The sequence below is a fragment of the Mustelus asterias genome, chromosome 14, assembly GCF_964213995.1.
Source record: "Mustelus asterias chromosome 14, sMusAst1.hap1.1, whole genome shotgun sequence".
NCBI lineage: Eukaryota > Metazoa > Chordata > Chondrichthyes > Carcharhiniformes > Triakidae > Mustelus > Mustelus asterias.
The window spans coordinates 2,465,511-2,484,521 of NC_135814.1; the positions used below are offsets into that span (position 1 = coordinate 2,465,511).

The 19,011-nt window shown below is 47.2% G+C and overlaps 1 protein-coding gene across 7 annotated transcripts in view; it reads right to left on the reverse strand.

The window, feature by feature from the left end:
* The window catches only part of tns1b (tensin 1b), a 668,363-nt gene that overhangs the window by 81,157 nt on the left and 568,195 nt on the right, over positions 1-19,011 (reverse strand). For 6 of the 7 annotated variants that reach the window (XM_078227754.1, XM_078227751.1, XM_078227752.1 and 3 more), the window contains 2 exons: positions 13,359-15,044; positions 6,207-6,290 (listed from right to left, as the gene is read on the reverse strand). In XM_078227754.1, coding sequence (XP_078083880.1) covers positions 6,207-6,290; positions 13,359-15,044 — 1,770 coding nt within the window. The remainder of the gene's footprint in view (positions 1-6,206; positions 6,291-13,358; positions 15,045-19,011) is intronic. The other variant, XM_078227753.1, reaches the window with a different exon arrangement.

Sequence of the window (19,011 nt, forward strand, 5' to 3'; positions counted from 1 at the left end):
CACTTCGCATTTATCTGGATTAAATTCCATCTGCTACTTCTCCGCCCAATTTTCCAGCCTATCTATATCCTGCTGTATTATCCGACAATGCTTATCGCTATCGCAAGTCCAGCCATCTTCGTGTCATCTGCAAACTTGCTGATATATGGATGGTTTGAGGTGTATATGAATGGGCGTGAGGGATATATGGATGGTTTGAGGTGTATATGAATGGGCGTGAGGGATATATGGATGGTTTGAGTGTATATGGATGGGCGTGAGGGATATATGGATGGTTTGAGTGTATATGGATGGGCGTGAGGGATATATGGATGGTTTGAGTGTATATGGATGGGCGTGAGGGATATATGGATGGTTTGAGTGTATATGGATGGGCGTGAGGGATATATGGATGGTTTGAGTGTATATGGATGGGCGTGAGCATGCCATACCTTTTCCGATCTTGGTGCTATGAGGAGAAAACTAGTCGAAGTGTCCCACACCGAATTCCTGGTTTCATTGTGGATGATGTTTCACCTGCATCCAGGAATTCCAGGAAGATGATTCCTAGTTTTTAATGTCCGATGACACGCTACAAGCAATGACAATTGCCTAGGAAATATCACAGGACCTGGTATTTCTGAAGCTCAGGGGTTGTTTGATGTGGGTCACTTGTTTCAGAGAAATGAAACAATCGGCACTTAGCCCAGAGAGAGCTGAAAATAAAGTCTTTGATCAAATGAGTGGTATAGGAGCAGTGAGGGGGCTGTCATGTCAGCATTCCAGTCCTCAAACAGCCATTTCTGGAATGTCTGTGAACTGGGATTGGGAGGAGCAATATTCTCATTCCTCTTAATACCGTTCTCTCCATCATTCAGAGAGTGTGGTCACTAATAGGTCAACAAAAAGGCAGAAAAGGTTAAACAATATATGCAGGAGAATCGAGTGGTTCTCCTCCCGCGGGGAGAGGGCTTGGCGATCGCAGTCTTTATCGACATCAGATTCAGGATAAATAAAATTTTTTGACAGTTCCCAAGTACGCACCCTCTCCCCATATCCCTCAGTCTCACCCTCTCCCCATATCCCTCAATCCCACCCTCTCTCCATATCCCTCATTCCCACCTACCCACCCTCTCCCCATATCCCTCAATTCCACCCTCTCCCCATATCCTTCAGTCTCACCCTCTCCCCATATCCCTCAATCCCACCTTCTCCCCATATCCCTCAATCCCGCCCTCTCCCCATATCCTCAATCCCACCCTCTCCCCATATCCCTCAATCCCACCCTCTCCCCATTTCCCTCAATCCCACCTACCCACCCTCTCCCCATATCCCTCAATCCCACCCTCTTCCCACATCCCTCAATCCCACCCTCTCCCCATATCCGTCAATCCTACCTACCCACCCTCTCCCCATATCCCTCAATCCCACCTACCCACCCTCTCCCCATATCCCTCAATCCCACCCTCTTCCCACATCCCTCAATCCCACCCTCTCCCCATATCCGTCAATCCCACCTACCCACTCTCTCCCCATATCCCTCAATTCCACCTACCCATCTTCTCCCCAGATCCTTTGACATATCCTGCCCACAATATCCCGAGCAATTCTAATTCGGAATGATTTTCTATAATTACTTCTTGTTGATTGAGCCACCCTGTGAAAGCCCCATCCTATTCCCACTCAGGAGGTGAATGCTGGACATATTTATTGTCTCACTTTGGGGACAGCCTCTTCTTTTCCAATTTTTAAATATGGTGGGATTTGATCTCTGGACTTGACCATTATATGATGGCATCCTGACATTGGATCCAAGTCAGCTGCTGTGTAGAGGGCTGAATGAGATGAGCATGTGGAAGAGATGACCACAATAGGTGCTGGAACAAGAAATGTTGACGTGTTTCAGGAAGGACCGAGAGAAGTGATAGTCAACAAATGAAATTAAAGATGACTGCAAATGCACCAGGAAACGATGGGCCAATCATCGGCTCCTGTGTGAAATGGTCACTACCTTGCTTGTTCCTTAAGCTGGGATCACGAGGGGAATGGTGACTGGGGTTGGAGACTGGACTCTTTCTGATCTGGTGCTGCAATCATGCTCAAGGTTGTTGAAGGAGGCAGGATCCGAAATGCGAAATGTAACTGAATTTGCCCCGCACGGTCTCCCTTCTCCTGGAACCATTGGAAGGGAGTGAATGGAAATCCCAGGCAAAATGTGATAAATGACTGAGTGATTGGCAGACACAGGTGTCATTTCAACACCAGCCTCAAACAGAAGCAGAACAGATCAAAGCGATTACAGCTGTCCCAGAGAAGCGGCTATTCAGGGTAAGGACATCTGAGCATTAGAAGCTGGAGGAGGCCACTCAGTCCCTCCAGCTATTCCTGTACCTTGACAGCCTTACCTTCGAAATGTCTACCTATCTCAGCCCTGAAAGATCCAATTAATCACCAACACCCGCAGCAATTTGGGAGAAAGTTCTGGAATTCCACTGCCCTCTGAATGAGAGAATTTCTATTCCTGAAGATTCAGGTTCAGTTTCAAGCTAATGGCTTGTCCGCTGAAACTGCTCCCATTAGAAATAGTATTTATATTCACCCAGTCAAATCCCTTCATAATGTTAAACAGGAGTGGCTGTGAGGAGACATGGTGATGGCACGGTGGCACAGTGGTTAGCACTGCTGCCTCACAGTGCCAGGGACCCAGGTTCGATTCTAGCCTCGGGTCACTGTCTGTGCGGAGTCTGCACGTTCTCCCCGTGTCTGCATGGGTTTCCTCCGGGTGCTCCGCTTTCCACCCACAGTCCAAAGATGAGCGGATTAGGTTGATTGGCCATGCTAAATTGACCCTAGTGTCAGATGGATTAGCAGGGTAAATGAGGATTACGGGAATAGGGCCTGGGTGGGATTGTAGTCGGTACAGACTCGATGGGCTGAATGCCCTCCTTCTGTATTATCGAGATTCTATGAGTAATTCTATGAGACAGGGTCAGGTGTGGAGGTTGTGAGAGGGTCACACGTGATATGACGATAGGTTTGAGAAGTGAGAATCATTTTAAAAATATTAATTCATGGGATTTGAGTAACATTGGGGTGGACAACATTCACTGCCCATCTCTAATTTCCCTTGAGAAGGTAGTGGTGAGCTGCTTTCTTGAGCAGCTGCAGTTTACGTGGTGTAGGTACACCCACAGTGCTGTTAGGGAGGAGATTTTGGTCCAATAATGATGAAGGAACGGTGATATAGTTCCATTATGGGATGTGAGTGTCACTGGGAAGGCATACCCTCAATTGTACATGAGAGGCTGGCAGTGAATTATGGAGCAAGGTTGTGTAGATGGGAATGATTAGATAAAGGGTAAAGCATGGAGTTTAATAAAGAGTAAAGCTCCCTCTACATTGTCCCCATCAAACACTCGCAGGACAGGTACAGCACGGGGTTAGATACAGAGTAAAGCTCCCTCGACACTGTCCCCATCAAACACTCGCAGGACAGGTACAGCACGGGGTTAGATACAGAGTAAAGCTCCCTCAACACTGTCCCCATCAAACACTCCCAGGACAGGTACAGCACGGGGTTAGCTACAGAGTAATGCTCCCTCTACACTGTCCTCTATCAAACATCCCTGAGACATATAATGCACAGTAGGAGGCCTTTCAGTCCATCCTGTGTGTGCTGGCACTTTGACTGAGCTATCCGATTGGTGCCATTCCTCTGCGATTTCGTCATAGCCTGGTAATGTTTTGTTTTCCAGTGTTTATCCAATTCCCTTTGGAAATTATTACTGAGTCTGCTTCCACTGCCTTTTCAGGCAAAGCGTTCTAGGTCACAATAACTCACTGTATAAAAAATTCTCATCTCTCTTTCTGGTTCTGTTTCTAATTATCTTCAGTCTGTGTCCTCTGATGCTCCAGCCACAAAATGCTGCAGAATCTGGGTCACCTCTGTCAATCCTCCCTAACTTTTCTCTGACGTAAGAATAACCCGAGTTTTTCTAGTCTCTTCTTTTCACTCAAGTGCCTTCTCCCCGTACCATTCCTTCCCCTTTAAGAATTTGTTTCATTCCCTGTGACATTGGAGAAGATTAAAGTGCAATCGGTTGCTGAAAGGAACAAGGCTCCAGTCTTGCAGGCTGCCGAGTGCGGAGAAGTGTAGAGGGCGGGGGAGCAGCTCCATACAAAGGCTGATATGTACTGCCACTGGAGCTTAGATCCTTACTGAAAGGCAGGGCCTTTCATTCTTGCCATTTAAGCTACAACTAAAAAAAAACTGCTGCTGGATTGTGGGGGCATTGCCAGGCTGAACGGAATATAAATTAATTTAGAGAAAGAGCTGTTTGAGAAACCAAGGACAAAGCGAAAAAAATGACTGATGTATCGGAAGAACGAAGAATGCAGGGGGAAGAAGGGCATGCAAATGTCAAGCTGCTTCTGGAGCCACTTCTGGCTGCGTGACGAGGTTGCCATGTGCACTGACACAGAAGATGTCCATTCACTGCTCTAATAGGAAGTGGAGAAGGGAGAAGCCACCAGGCAGGATCAGGCTGGCTGTGAATCCGGCATGTGTGAGGAAAGTAGGTTAATTCAGGCAGATCACTGTCCAGTCATCTTTCCCACTCATTCCCCTGTCCAATGTGTGTGAGCTTCATGCCTGAGCAGGATTGAGTTTGCCAACAATGTTCCCTGTGGTGAAACAGCCAGGCTGGTACGTCACCACCTCTTGGTGCAGTCATTGGGAGCTGAGTGGGGTAACAGTGGCTGCAGGCACCGGTGGAACCACAGCTCAAAAGATTTGGATTCGGATCAACTCTCCCAATAATATATGATCTCCTCAAACCTTATTGCCCAGTACCATCAGGTGGACAGGAGAGGGAACAGACTGATGCTGCTGAAACAATTTGACTTGGTAAGATCAGAAAATTCAAATGCCCTGCCGGCCCTGAGAGGAGCTTTGTCAAAAATCAAACTGTACCAGTATCGTGCTTGGCCACGGCCCTGGTAGATGCCTGGAAGTGTTGGCCACAATCAGTCACATTGAAAGGCAAACTGCTCCAAAGACAAATTGCACTGATTTTGTGTAGATGCAGATCCTATAAACAGCAATGAGATGAAGGAACTGCCCAATGCAAGGATATTGAGATGATCCTTCATTGTTTCAATAATCTAAGTAAGAGTTTTAACAACAACAGGTTAAAGTCCAACAGGTTTATTTGGTAGCAAATACCATAAGCTTTCGGAGCGCTGCTCCTTCGTCAGATGGAGTGGAAATGTGCTCTCAAACAGTTGAGAGTGTTTGAGAGCACATTTCCACTCCATCTGACGTAGGAGCAGCGCTCCGAAAGCTAATGGTATTTGCTACCAAATAAACCTGTTGGACTTTAACCTGGTGTTGTTAAAACTCTTACTGTGTTCAGCCCAGTCCAACGCCGGCATCTCCACATCAATAATCTAACCCAGGGCTCTTCAACATCAACTTGAGAAGTTAAATAAGCCGGCTTCTGGGAGAGTTTTACGGGCAGATTTAAGAGGAGATAAATACAAAGAAAAGCTTCCTCTACAACGACCGAGGAGTCACTCTCTCCGGGACACTTTTATAGAGGAAGTCACTCTCTCAGGGACCTCTGTCATAGAGGGAGCTTCTCTCCCAAGGACCCCTGTTATAGAAGGATTCTCTCTCTCTCTCAGGAAACCCTGTAATAGAGGGAGTCTCTCTTTCTCTGACCCCCCATTGTAGAGGGTGTCTATCTCTCAGGAATCACTCTTCTAGAGGGAGTTTCTCTCCCAGTGACATCTGTTGTGGAGGGAGTCTCTCTCTTTCTCAGGGACCACTGTCAGAGGAAGTTGCTTTCTTTCAGACCCCTGTTATAAAATAAGTCTCTCTCTTTCAGTGAACCCTGTTATAGGGGGTGTCTCTCTCTCTCTCTCTCTCTCAGAGACCCCAGTTAGAGAGGGAGACTTTCTCTCAGGGACGCCTGTCATGGAAGTATCTGTCCCTTTTGCGGGTTTTAAATACTTTCTAACCATGGAGGTAGCCCAACCTATTGGAGTGAGTGATGAACAATATGCTCCAAGGTGACCAGGACTGAGTGAAGAAGTCATCATGATGGAAGATTGCGGGAAAATTAACAACTCAACATGCAAGCAGGAAACAAGATCGTCAGGGATTGCACGGTAGGGGAAGAGCATAGCATGCAGAAAAATGAATGTGGGAAAAAGCAGGAACAAACCAGAGAAGGTGTGAGACCTCTGACGATGGAAGGATGGATAGAGGTTGTTACCATGCCAAATACCTCGGATCCGAGCGTTGTATTCTGCAGGACAGGAAGGAAAGGGAAAAGTCGCTTGATGGAGAGCAGAGAAAAGACAGAGTGGGTGAAGGACACAGAGAAAAAGCAATGAAAGATGGAAGGTACATGCATCTCAATGGATCAAAACAAGCTGATATCCGGACACTGATTGTTGTCTCCATGTCTCTTCTTACTGAGCTCTCAAAGTCCTCAAAGTCCTCCCACAGCAAGGTTTCTGTACACTGACTGGTGTCTCTCAGTCCCCTCTCTCTCTGGGAGATATCTGTGCACTGACTGGTGTCTCTCAGTCGCCTCTCTCTCTCTGGGAGATATCTGTGCACTGACTGGTGTCTCTCAGTGCCTCTCTGTTGCTCTGTTTTTTAATTCAACACAGCTGATTGAAGCCACCAGCCATGTTGGAAAATAATTGGTAATGGACAATAGCAAAAGGGTGAAATGGAAAATTAAAGAGTTTGCAAAAAACAGGGCAGCGGTAGAGAGAGGGGATCTCTGAGAGACAGAAGGAGACTATTAATCCCAGCAAATGCCTCATGAAATCATGGCGGATCTGCAACCGATCTCAATGTACCACCTCTGTCCCATGCCATTTAATTTTAATATCTCCGCAAAACCAATATCTATCAATCTCAGATTTCAAATTAACAATTAATTGAGCATTTGAGAGGGGAGGATTGAGAGGGGAGAGTGGAAAAGAGGGGATAGGGACCTGAAGGGCAGGAGGAGAGGGTAGAGGGGGAGACAAAAGATACAATAAAGATACAAAAAGCTGGGGTCACATGCCAGCCGACTCAAGAACAGCTTCTTCACTGCTGCCATCAGACTTTTGAATGGATTTACCTTGCATTAAGTTGATCTTTCTCTACACCCTAGCTATGACTGTAACACTACATTCTGCACTCTCTCATGTCCTTCTCTATGAACAGTATGCTTTGTCTGTCGAGCGCGCAAGAAACAATACTTTTCACTGTATGTTAATACATGTGACAATAATAAATCAAATCAAATCAAAAGAAGGGGAGAGAGGGGAATAGGTGAGATGGTAAAATGAAGATGGGAAGGAGAAAGAGAAAGCCAGGAGAGAGGGTGAGCAGGGATAAGGAGAGAGTGAATTAGTTGAGAGAGCGAATGAGGATAAAATTGAGAAAACTGGAGAATTCCCTCGATGAAAAAGTGATTTTTCTTTAATTTGCGATTTTACTGATTTGATTTGATCTGATTTTATTTGATTTATTATTGCCACATGTATTAACATACAGTGAAAAGTATTGTTTCTTGTGCACACTATACAGACAAAGCATACCGTTCATAGAGAAGGAAACAAATTCTCTACTAGATTCAGAACACAATTCTATCTAAAGCCTTGCGCACACTCTCAGCATTGGAGCACACGCAGACCACACCAGAAGAACAAAGAACAATACAGCACAGGAACAGGCCCAGCGGCCCTCCAAGCCTGCGCCGCTCACGTGCCCACTAGACCATTCGTTTGTATCCCTCTATTCCCAGTCTGTTCATGTGGCTATCTAGATAAGTCTTAAACGATCCCAGCGTGTCCGCCTCAATCACCTTGCTTGGCAGTGCATTCCAGACCCCCACCACCCTCTGTGTAAGGTACGTCCCCCTGACATCTGTGTTGAACCTTGCTCCCCTTACCTTGAACCCGTGACCCCTTGTGTTCGTCACCTCCGACCTGGGAAAAAGCTTCCCACTGTTCACCCTATTTATGCCCTTCATAATTTTATACACCTCTATTAGGTCGCCCCTCATCCTCCGTCTTTCCAGGGAGAACAACCCCAGTTTACCCAATCTCTCCTCACAGCTAAGACCCTCCAAACCAGGTAACATCCTGGTAAACCTTCTCTGTACTCTCTCCAAAGCCTCCACGTCCTTCTGGTAGTGTGGCAACCAGAACTGGACGCAGTATTCCAAATGTAGCCGAACCAACGTTCTATACAACCGCAACATCATATGCCAACTTTTACATTCTATGCCCTGTCCAATAAAGGCAGGCATGCCATGTGCCTTCTTCACCCCCCTTTCCACCTGTGCTGCCACCTTTAAGGATCTGTGGACTTGTACACCCAGGTCCCTCTGTGTGTCTACTCCTGATGGTTCTGCCATTTATTGTACAGCTCCCTCTTACATTAGATCGACCGAAATGCATCACTTCGCATTTATCTGGATTAAATTCCATCTGCCATTTCTCCGCCCAATGTTCCAGCCTATCTATATCCTTCCTGATTGAGTTCCAACATTTAATTGCTAGCTGTATTTATTTCTGAGTGAGGCATATTGACTTCAGCACTCCGCTGTACCCCCCCCCACCCCACCCCCCCTCCCCAGCCCCACCCCACATCCCCCCAGCCTCGCCCCATCAGATTTTCCCAATTGTGGAGTTTGCTGCCATTCACAGCAGGCAATCCAGGACCTCACTAGTGAGCCTAGAAAGAATCCTCAGTAGCTATTGAACTGCAGAGGTTTCAGATCTGTATTTAATTCTGTCCTCCCTTAACAAACATGAGAGCACATACACACATTCTATCAGCCTGTGTCTGATTGGTTTATTATCGATGGACCATCTCCATTAGTGCTACTCCATTCAGAATGAAATATATAGCTCAGTGCCACCTTTTCCCCAAGTCCCACAAAACCACTCCCCCACCTTATCCCTGTATCCCTCAATACTACCTTTTAATTAAATTCGTTAATGGGATGTGGATGTCGCTGTCTGGACCGGCATTTATTGGCCATCCCGAATTGACTTTGAGAAGGTGGTGAACTGTACCAGGTCCATCTGGTGTAGGTACACCCACAGTGCTGTTAGAGAGGGAGTTCCAGGATTTTGACCCAGCAACAGTGCAGGAATGGTGATACATTTCCAAGATGTGGAGATGCCGGTGTTGGACTGGGGTAAACACAGTAAGAGTTTTAACAACACCAGGTTAAAGTCCAACAGGTTTATTTGGTAGCAAATGCCATTAGCAGGACTCCGAAAGCTAATGGCATTTGCTACCAAATAAACCTGTTGGACTTTAACCTGGTGTTGTTAAAACTCTTACTGGATATATTTCCAAGTCAGGATAGTGAATGGCTTGGAGGGGAACCTCCAGGTGGTGGGCAATACAGCAGGATATAAATAGGCTGGAAAATTGGGCGGAGAGGTGGCAGATGGAGTTTAATCCGGATAAATGCGAAGTGATGCATTTTGGAAGAAATAATGTAGGGAGGAGTTATACAATAAATGACAGAGTCATCAGGAGTATAGAAACACAGAGGGACCTAGGTGCGCAAGTCCACAAATCCTTGAAGGTGGCAACACAGGTGGAGAAGGTGGTGAAGAAGGCATATGGTATGCTTGCCTTTATAGGACGGGGTATAGAGTATAAAAGCTGGAGTCTGATGATGCAGCTGTATAGAACGCTGGTTAGGCCACATTTGGAGTACTGCGTCCAGTTCTGGTCGCCGCACTACCAGAAGGACGTGGAGGTGTTAGAGAGAGTGCAGAGAAGATTTACCAGGATGTTGCCTGGTATGGAGGGTCTTAGCTATGAGGAGAGATTGGGTAGACTGGGGTTGTTCTCCCTGGAAAGACGGAGAATGAGGGGAGATCTAATAGAGGTGTACAAGATTATGAAGGGTATAGATAGGGTGAACAGTGGGAAGCTTTTTCCCAGGTCGGAGGTGACGATCACGAGGGGTCACGGGCCCAAGCTGAGAGGGGCGAAGTATAACTCAGATATCAGAGGGATGTTTTTTACACAGAGGGTGGTGGGGGCCTGGAATGCACTGCCAAGTAGGGTGGTGGAGGCAGGCACGCTGACATCGTTTAAGACTTACCTGGATAGTCACATGAGCAGCCTGGGAATGGAGGGATACAAACGATTGGTCTAGTTGGACCAAGGAGCGGCACAGGCTTGGAGGGCCGAAGGGCCTGTTTCCAGTGCTGTACTGTTCTTTGTTCTTTGGTGGTGTTCCCAGGTATCTGCTGCTCTTTTCCTTCTAGATGGAAGTGGTTGTGGGTTTGGAGGGTGCTGCCTAAGGAGTCTTGGTGAGTTGCTGCAGTTCATCTTGTAGATGGTACAGATGGCTACTACTGTTCATAGCATGAAGGTGTGGAAGGGCTGCCAATCAAGTGAGCTGCTTTGTCCTGGATGGAGTCGAACTTCCTGAGTGTTGTTGGAGCTGCCCTCATCCAGGCAAGTGGAGAGTATTCAATCATACTCCTGACTTGTGCCTTGTAGATGGTGGATAGACTTTGAGGCGAGTTACTTGCAACAGGATTCCTAACATCTGATCTGCTCTTATAGCCACAGTATTTACATGGCTCGTTCAGTTCAGTTTCTGATCAATGGTAACAGGAGACAGGTAACATTGAATACAGGAATTGGGACGTCTTGTTGAAGTTGTACAAGACATTGGTAAGGCCATACTTGGAATACTGTGTACAGTTCTGGTCACCCTATTATAGAAAGGATATTATTAAACTAGAAAGAGTGCAGAAAAGATTTGCTAGGATGCTACCGGGCCTTGATGGGTTGAGTTATAAAGAGAGGCTGGATAGACTGGGACATTTTTCTCTGGAGCATAGGAGGCTGAGGGGTGATCTTATAGCGGTCTATAAAATAATGAGGGGCATAGACAAGGTAGATAGTCAATATCTTTTCCCAAAGGTAGGGGAGTCTAAAACTAGAGGGCATAGGTTTAAGGTGAGAGGGGAGAGATACAAAAGTGTCCAGAATGGCAATTTTTTCACACAGAGGGTGGTGAGTGTCTGGAACAAGCTGCCAGAGGTAGTAGTAGAGGCGGGTACAATTTTGTCTTTTAAAAAGCATTTAGATGGGTACAATGGGTGTAGAGGGATATGGGCCAAATGTGGGCAATTTGGATTAGCTTAGGGGTTTTAAAAAAGAAAGGGCGGCATGGACAAGTTGGGCCGAAGGGCCTGTTTCCATGCTGTAAACCCCTATGACTCTAATGGTAACGCCCAGAATGCTGATATGAGAGATTCCCTCAATTCCACCTACCCACCCTCTCCTCATATCCCTGAATCCCACCTACCCACCCTCTCCTCATATCCCTCAGATGGAGTTTAATCCGGATAAATGCGAAGTGATGCATTTTGGAAGAAATAATGTAGGGAGGAGTTATACAATAAATGGCAGAGTCATCAGGAGTATAGAAACACAGAGGGACCTAGGTGTGCAAGTCCACAAATCCTTGAAGGTGGCAACACAGGTGGAGAAGGTGCTGAAGAAGGTATATGGTATGCTTGCCTTTATAGGACGGGGTATAGAGTATAAAAGCTGGAGTCTGATGATGCAGCTTTATAGAACGCTGGTTAGGCCACATTTGGAATACTGCGTCCAGTTCTGGTCGCCGCACTACCAGAAGGACGTGGAGGCGTTAGAGAGAGTGCAGAGAAGGTTTACCAGGATGTTGCCTGGTATGGAGGGTCTTAGCTATGAGGAGAGATTGGGTAGACTGGGGTTGTTCTCCTTGGAAAGACGGAGAATGAGAGGAGATCTAATAGAGGTGTACAAGATTATGAAGGGTATAGATCGGGTGAACAGTGGGAAGCTTTTTCCCAGGTCGGAGGTGACGATCACGAGGGGTCACGGGCTCAAGGTGAGAGGGGCGAGGTATAACTCAGATATCAGAGGGATGTTTTTTACACAGAGAGTGGTGGGGGCCTGGAATGCGCTGCCAAGTAGGGTGGTGGAGGCAGACACGCTGGCATCGTTTAAGATTTACCTGGATAGTCACATGAGCAGTCTGGGAATGGAGGGATACAAATGAATGGTCTAGTTGGACCAAGGAGCGGCACAGGCTTGGAGGGCCGAAGGGCCTGTTTCCTGTGCTGTGCTGTTCTTTGTTCCTTGTTCTATGAACTGTTTCCATTCCCGGCACAGTATCAATATTCCGCTCCACCTCATTATCCCCTCTCTGCCAGGGAATGTCTCGGATCATGTTGGGAGTGGGTTGGATCTTGGAGACGTCCCTGGGACCTCGTTGGTAATCTAATCAGTGAAGGGATAAGTTCGTAAGATATGGGAACAGAATTAGGCCATTCGGCCCATCGCGTCTGCTCTGCCATTCGATCATGGCTGATGTGGTCCTCACCCCTATTCTCCTGCCTTCTCCCCATAACCCTTTAACCCATTACCAATGCTGAGAGGCCAGGCCACATTGGAAAACCGGGTGAAGTTCCTGGTAATATGCAATTTGAAGGAATAAAAATAATGTTTGGTTCTAGAAAATTATGATTGGATGATGATAATGAGTGATCTGGGTTGTTTTAGTCTACATCATGGATCCTGAAGATATGAGGCCCACAAAATCACCAGCATTATTCACGACAGATCTCAGTGCCACCCCTCCAGCAGCACTGCAACATCTCCTCACCGCTGAAAAGACATTCAAAAAGAAACCAATCTATTTTGCATCCTGCTTCAAAAGGAAATTTCCGTTTCAGTGCTCTCCCTCCCACTCAAACTTATTCGCCTTCATTCCCTCAAACTGGGGGACTCCACCCCTCCCCTACTCTCCCAACCTTCTGTAATCTAAAGATTACCAAAGCTCAATCATCATTTCCTCATTCATCTCAACTTCTCATCTTGATACCACCTGCCCTGTGGGACTGGGCCCTTCCCCTGGGGTCCTGCCCAGTGGGACTGAGCCCTTCCCCTGGGGTCCTGCCCAGTGGGACTGAGCCCTTCCCCTGGGGTCCTGCCCTGTGGGACTGGGCCCTTCCCCTGGGGTCCTGCCCTGTGGGACTGGGCCCTTTCCCTGGGGTCCTGCCCTGTGGGACTGGGCCCTTCCCCTGGGGTCCTGCCCTGTGGGACTGAGCCCTTCCCCTGGGGTCCTGCCCTGTGGGACTGAGCCCTTCCCCTGGGGTCCTGCCCTGTGGGACTGAGCCCTTCCCCTGGGGTCCTGCCCTGTGGAACTTGGCTCTTCCCCTGGGGTCCTGCCCAGTGGGACTGAGCTCTTCCCCTGGGGTCCTGCCCAGTGGGACTGAGCCCTTCCGCTGGGGTCCTGTCCTGTCGGATAAAGGACCGTGCCGCCATTTCTTACCTGCCACCCGCTGAGCGACCAGTCCCTCCAAGTTATAATGTTCTTCCTCGGGCATTCTGGTGATGCCGTCAAAACTGGCAGACTTCACTGGCACTTGTGACTGAGATGGCATGGAGTAGGCTGCAGGAATAGGTCCACTGTGCAGTAGAAATGATGGCACCGGAGATGAGGCGTTAACTGGACCTCGGCCGTAACTTCTCGGTGTGGTGGTGGCTGGCTGTGGATGCTGGCTCTGGTGTCCATACACTGGGTAATAGGTTTCTGCAGGGTTGTGCTGTTGCTCCTGTGGGAGTAAAACACCCTGAAGACAAGTGTCTACATTTCTCTGATCTTGCCCTGATGAGGTCTGATGTGTCAGATCAGTAGTGTGGGTCACAGGTTGGCTGGGGGTATACATGTTGGCTGCCATGGTAGTTTGAGTTGTCTCAAAGGAGTTTGATGGTCTCTGCAGGGTCTCCTGATAATCAAAGGAGCTGAGGTTTGATGGGAGCTGCTTTTCCACCCTTGGCTCAGTCTGAAATTTCTGTGCCTCCGAGAGCGAAGGGTCCAAGTCTAGCATGAGGATGTTGAGGGTGTTGATGGACTGTTCAATCTCCTGCTGAGAGCTCATTCTTGGGAACTCTGGGATTTTGTGGCTTTGCAGGATTGGCTCAGAGGCACTGTGCTGTGGGCTCTGAGTCCTCACAGGACTGCCAGGGCCCTCGAGCACCCCATTGGCCTGTGGGTAGGATGGAGACCAACTCCCCTGCTGTTGCCAGGTGCTCAGGCCTCTCTGAACTGCGTCTCTGCTGCTGGTGCTGCGTGCTGGAGTCTGAGGCAAATTGGACACAAGCTCATGTCTGGAGCTGTCGGGCGCACTGAATGACTGAGATCTGTACATCCCACTGGGGTCAATGGGATAGGACTGCTGGACCACAGCTGTCTGAGGCTGCTGGAGGCTACTTGGCATGGTATATGTGACAGGCTGAGGGGTGGAGATGACAGGGACCAAGTGGCCTGCAGAGCTCTGAAACTGGCCTGCCTGGGTTAGGCTATTGCTCCTTGGGATGGTTTTGACGATTCCAGCCAGGTCTGACTCGTAGTATCTGTCCTTTTGGAGTTTGCTGATTCCATTGTAACTCGGTGGCCCACTGGATACAAGCAGAGCCTGGTCTATCTGAGGAGACTCGTGGTAACCCACCTCAGCCATCGGGTAGGTACCCTCAAAGGAGGAGAGCGTTCCCACACTGTCGATGCTGTTCAGGTCATGGTTGGGCAAATCATCATCCAGAATGTCTGTTTCCCGCTCCGCATTGGCTATTGGCACATCTCCATTGACGTGGACCTGGGCAGGAACCAGCACATGGCGGGCGCCTGCGGAGACTGCCAGGCCAGAGGCCCTGTTGTGCATCGGTGCCTTGCTGTCCAGGCCAAAGCCACTCAGCAGCCTGTCAAGCTCCTTCTTCTCTTCAGGCGTGATGCCTTGGTTGCTTGGTGGTGGCTGCTCGTCAGTCTTGTCGGTTTTGGTGGAGGCGGTGGAGTTTCCCGAGTCGCTGCTCACCGACAGGGTGTGTTCGATATGATTGGGTACCCCGGGTAAGGGAATGCCGTTGGCAGTGACTGGATTGGTCGTCCCATCAGTTGAATTCTTCTTCTTTACTTTGGCATATAAACTCCCATCCAATGGCCCCTGGGTGTGCACCAGATCTGGAAAAGCAAAAGACAAGCCCATCAGACAGTCATCTGATAACGAAGGGTCAGATCCACTCAGTTAGTGATGTTGAGTGGGTGAGAAAAGATTAACCAGGACACAGGGGTGAACTCCTCTGCTCCTCCAAAACACAGCACCTCCAACAGTGCAGCATTCCTCTAACACGGCACTGGAAATGTCATCCTGGGTTATGGCCACATACCTCTGGAGTGGGGATTGAACCCACAGCCTTTTATTCAGGTGCTACGTTCTGAAGGAGCAGGGAGAGAGGGAGAGAGGGAAGAGGCCAGAGATACAGAGATACAATGGGATGGGATTTGCTGGAAGGAAAATGTTGTCTGAATGACACTCAGCATTATTAATAAACAAATCATCCAGTAAATTAATGTGAGGAAGAGATTCTCCGTGAATTTTCACAAGTAGCTGGATGATTTGTGCTGTTCCAAGGTTCATTTCATGAAATTATATTTAATTTTTTTTACACAGAGAGTAGTGGGTACCTGGAACTCGCTGCCGGGGGAGGTAGTGGAAGCGGATACGATAGTGAGATTTAAGGGGCGTCTGGACAAATACATGAATAGGATGGGAATGGAGGGATATGATCCCTGGAAGGGTAGGGGGTTTTAGTTCAGTCGGACAGCATGGTCGGTGCAGGCTTGGAGGGCCGAAGGGCCTGTTTCTGTGCTGTAATTTTCTTTGTTCTTTGATATCCCGCTCTTAATCTCCTTGCTGCAGATTAATTGCTTGTTAATTACTAGATTTATTTTTCTGTGGCAAGTTTAATAGCTTAAGACCACTTTTCACTCAGCCATCCTAATTAAGGTATGTTGATCAATCTCTGTGACCCTAAAAGTCATCTCATAATGAATGGTCAGGTCATTCATTATCGGATGACCCTTTAGAACATTGAGTACAGATCTTGTTGAAGTTGTACAAGACATTGGAATACTGTGTACAGTTCTGGTCACCCTATTATAGAAAGGATATTATTAAACTAGAAAGAGCGCAGAAAAGATTTATTAGGATGCTACCGGGACTTGATGGTCTGAGTTATAAGATACACTGGGACTTTATTCCCCGGAGTGTAGGAGGCTTAGGGGTGATCTTATAGAGGTCTATTAAATAATGAGGGGCTTAGATCAGCTAGATAGTCAACGTATTTTCCCAAATTAGAGGGCATAGGTTTAAGGTGAGAGGGAAGAGATACAAAAGGTCCAGAGGGGCAATCTTTTCACTCAGAGGGTGGTGGGCGTCTGAAACGAACTGCCAGAGGTAGTAGAGGTGGGTACAATTTTGTCTTTTAAAAAGCATTTCGACAGTTACAGGGATAAAATGGGTATAGAGGGATATGGGCCAAATGCGGGCAATTGGGACTAGCTTAGTGGTAAAACTGGGCGGCATGGACAATTTGGGCCGAAGGGCCAGTTTCTATGCTGTAAACCTGTGTGACTCTAAGTGAACGATTAAAAATGTGAAGTCTTATTCTGAACTGCTTTGTAACACTAAAAAAATCAACTTGAATTTTAAAAATCTTATTTTTCCTTTATCACATTTCCCTCTCTTACTAAATCCAATTTGACTTTCCCTCTCTTTATTTCTATTTCTCTTTCTGATTCGATTCTCAGTCACTACAGTTCTTACTCTAATTCCTCAATCTTTAACTTTGGTCATGGAGGTAAACAGTTAGTCCCATCATTTACTGAGGCCCCAGATGTCACATTGCCCCCACCATAATCTTATCATTTTGCCCCTGCAGGTACATACAAAGATATTTGAGCTTAAGTGCACAAAAAACATCTAATGAACAGAGCACGTTTTGAGGTGTCCCAATGCAGTAAATTACAGCACAGTGAATTGATAGCATTTAAAGGGTTAGGCACTCCACACAGGCCAGCTTCCAGCTCCTCTTCTGGCTGTCTGCAAGAACGCAGCATGATACCATTTTGCTAAAGTCTCTGTCCACTGGCCAAAAATAAATTCACTTTTCCACCTTCATAGTGCGTAATGGAAACCAACACGGACCTCTGTCAGCATTAAGGGCGAATCGCACCCAGCCCCCTCGCAAAAATAAAACACTCAAAACGTTTTCGATACCCGAAAACGCTGATAAAAGACATAACCGAAGAAACATGCACTTCAAAAGTAGCCCAGACAAGGGGGAAAATCTCCAACTGTCTCTCCAAGCCTACCTCATGTGTATCCTCTTTTACGTCTCAAAGCAGAATTTCTTTTCTATCCATGTAAAAGTTGACAGATCTGGAAGGAGAAATGGAACCAAAAATCCACAATAGAGACAAAGGGAGGGTAGACTTGAAGGAGACTGGAGAAAAGAGAGAGAGAGAATGCCGTTCCCACAGTGGATATGCGTGAGTGGGAAGTGTGTTTCTGATGACTGTGTCTGTAAGCACTGCAGCCTCCACCTGGTATACACTTATCAACTCATAGCTATGTGCTTGGGAGTGACATCAGCTTCCCATGAGCGAGCACTGACTGCGTCCAGAGAAACACAACAGTCTGAGGAAAAGAAAATCACTTTTTCCAATCTCCACAACACATACCGCAGTCAGGGAAAGATCCCAACAATCATCAGACTCAAATTTTCCAGCTGTCCATTCCACTGGAAAAGCAAAGCAGGAGGTTTTTTCAGTAAAACTTTTTTTTTAGACAGTCGTCATGATTCAGAGTTCTGGAATTTTATCGAAAGAAATAGGAGCTGGAACAGTGAAAACAAAACGTCCCAGCAGCAGATATCAACACTAACCATGTGTAACTAGACACACCAACAACAGTCAACACGCTGGCTGCAAGATGGGATGGGTCCTACAACAAAGACACAGATCAAGGGTAGATTTGGAGGATAAAGGAGAGCTAGGGGCACTTGCTCACTCAGAGAATTCCCATTAATAAAATATTCTTTGACAGGAGTAGGTGAGCTTGAAGGATTTGGTGTTGCTCCAACTTTTGTATGACAATGGGATGTTTAGTTTGGTCTTCTGAAATGCCAAGTGGGGAAGTGAGGTACATGCCATTACTGATCTTAGTGAACAGGTTGATATAATCTGTCCCATGGTCTGTGCGTCATGGCCGCAGTCACATTGTGGATCATCCCTCAGCTTATGGAGCAGGTGGTTGCATTGACCACTCTGTGCAGATTGGGTTGGGTGTTGTGTCCATTGTCTCCAAGTTGAAGTTAAAACCAGGAAGCTCTGTTGTTGGCTCTTTAGACGACTGTATCCCACCATTCGGTCCGTCTGGACAGTGAGCTGATAGCAGCTCCATGAATATCAGCTGCTCATTCCCCAAAACAGCCCGATTTTAAACACTTCCTTGGTCACCTTTTTAAAATCTTGATGAATGTGAAAGTGAATATTGCTCGTGACTTTATCCATCTTGCGGGACGCAATGATAAATGTGGATTGTTCATCAGGCTGTTGATAAGCTCAAGAGTTTTGAGGCATTGACTCCGAGTCATGACCTTCTGTTTCTCTGTGCCAGCATTTTTAAAAGAATTGTTGATGGGATGTGGGCGTCACTGGCTGGGCCAGCATCTATTGCCCATCTCTGTGGGTCCTATACCTGTGGATCTAGAGTCACATGTCGACCAGACCAGGTAAGGATGGCAGATTTCCTTCCCAAAAGGACATGAGCCAAACAGATGGGTTTTTATAACTGTCGATAATGGTTTCATGGTCATCATTCGACTTTTAATTCAGATTTTTATTGAATTCAAATTTCACCATCTGTTGTGGTGGGATTCTGCCTGGGTCCAAGGAGAATCACCCTGGGTCTCTGCGTTACTAGTCCAGTGACAATACCACTCCACCACTGCCATCAGGAATGAATATCTGTATTCCGCCAACCTTCAGAAGCAGGTCTCCAGTCAGACAGTGCTGAAAACCATTGATCAGTTTATGAAGGCAGCTCCAGTTTGCTGCATCAATGTTGGGTGTGTGTGAGGATCTG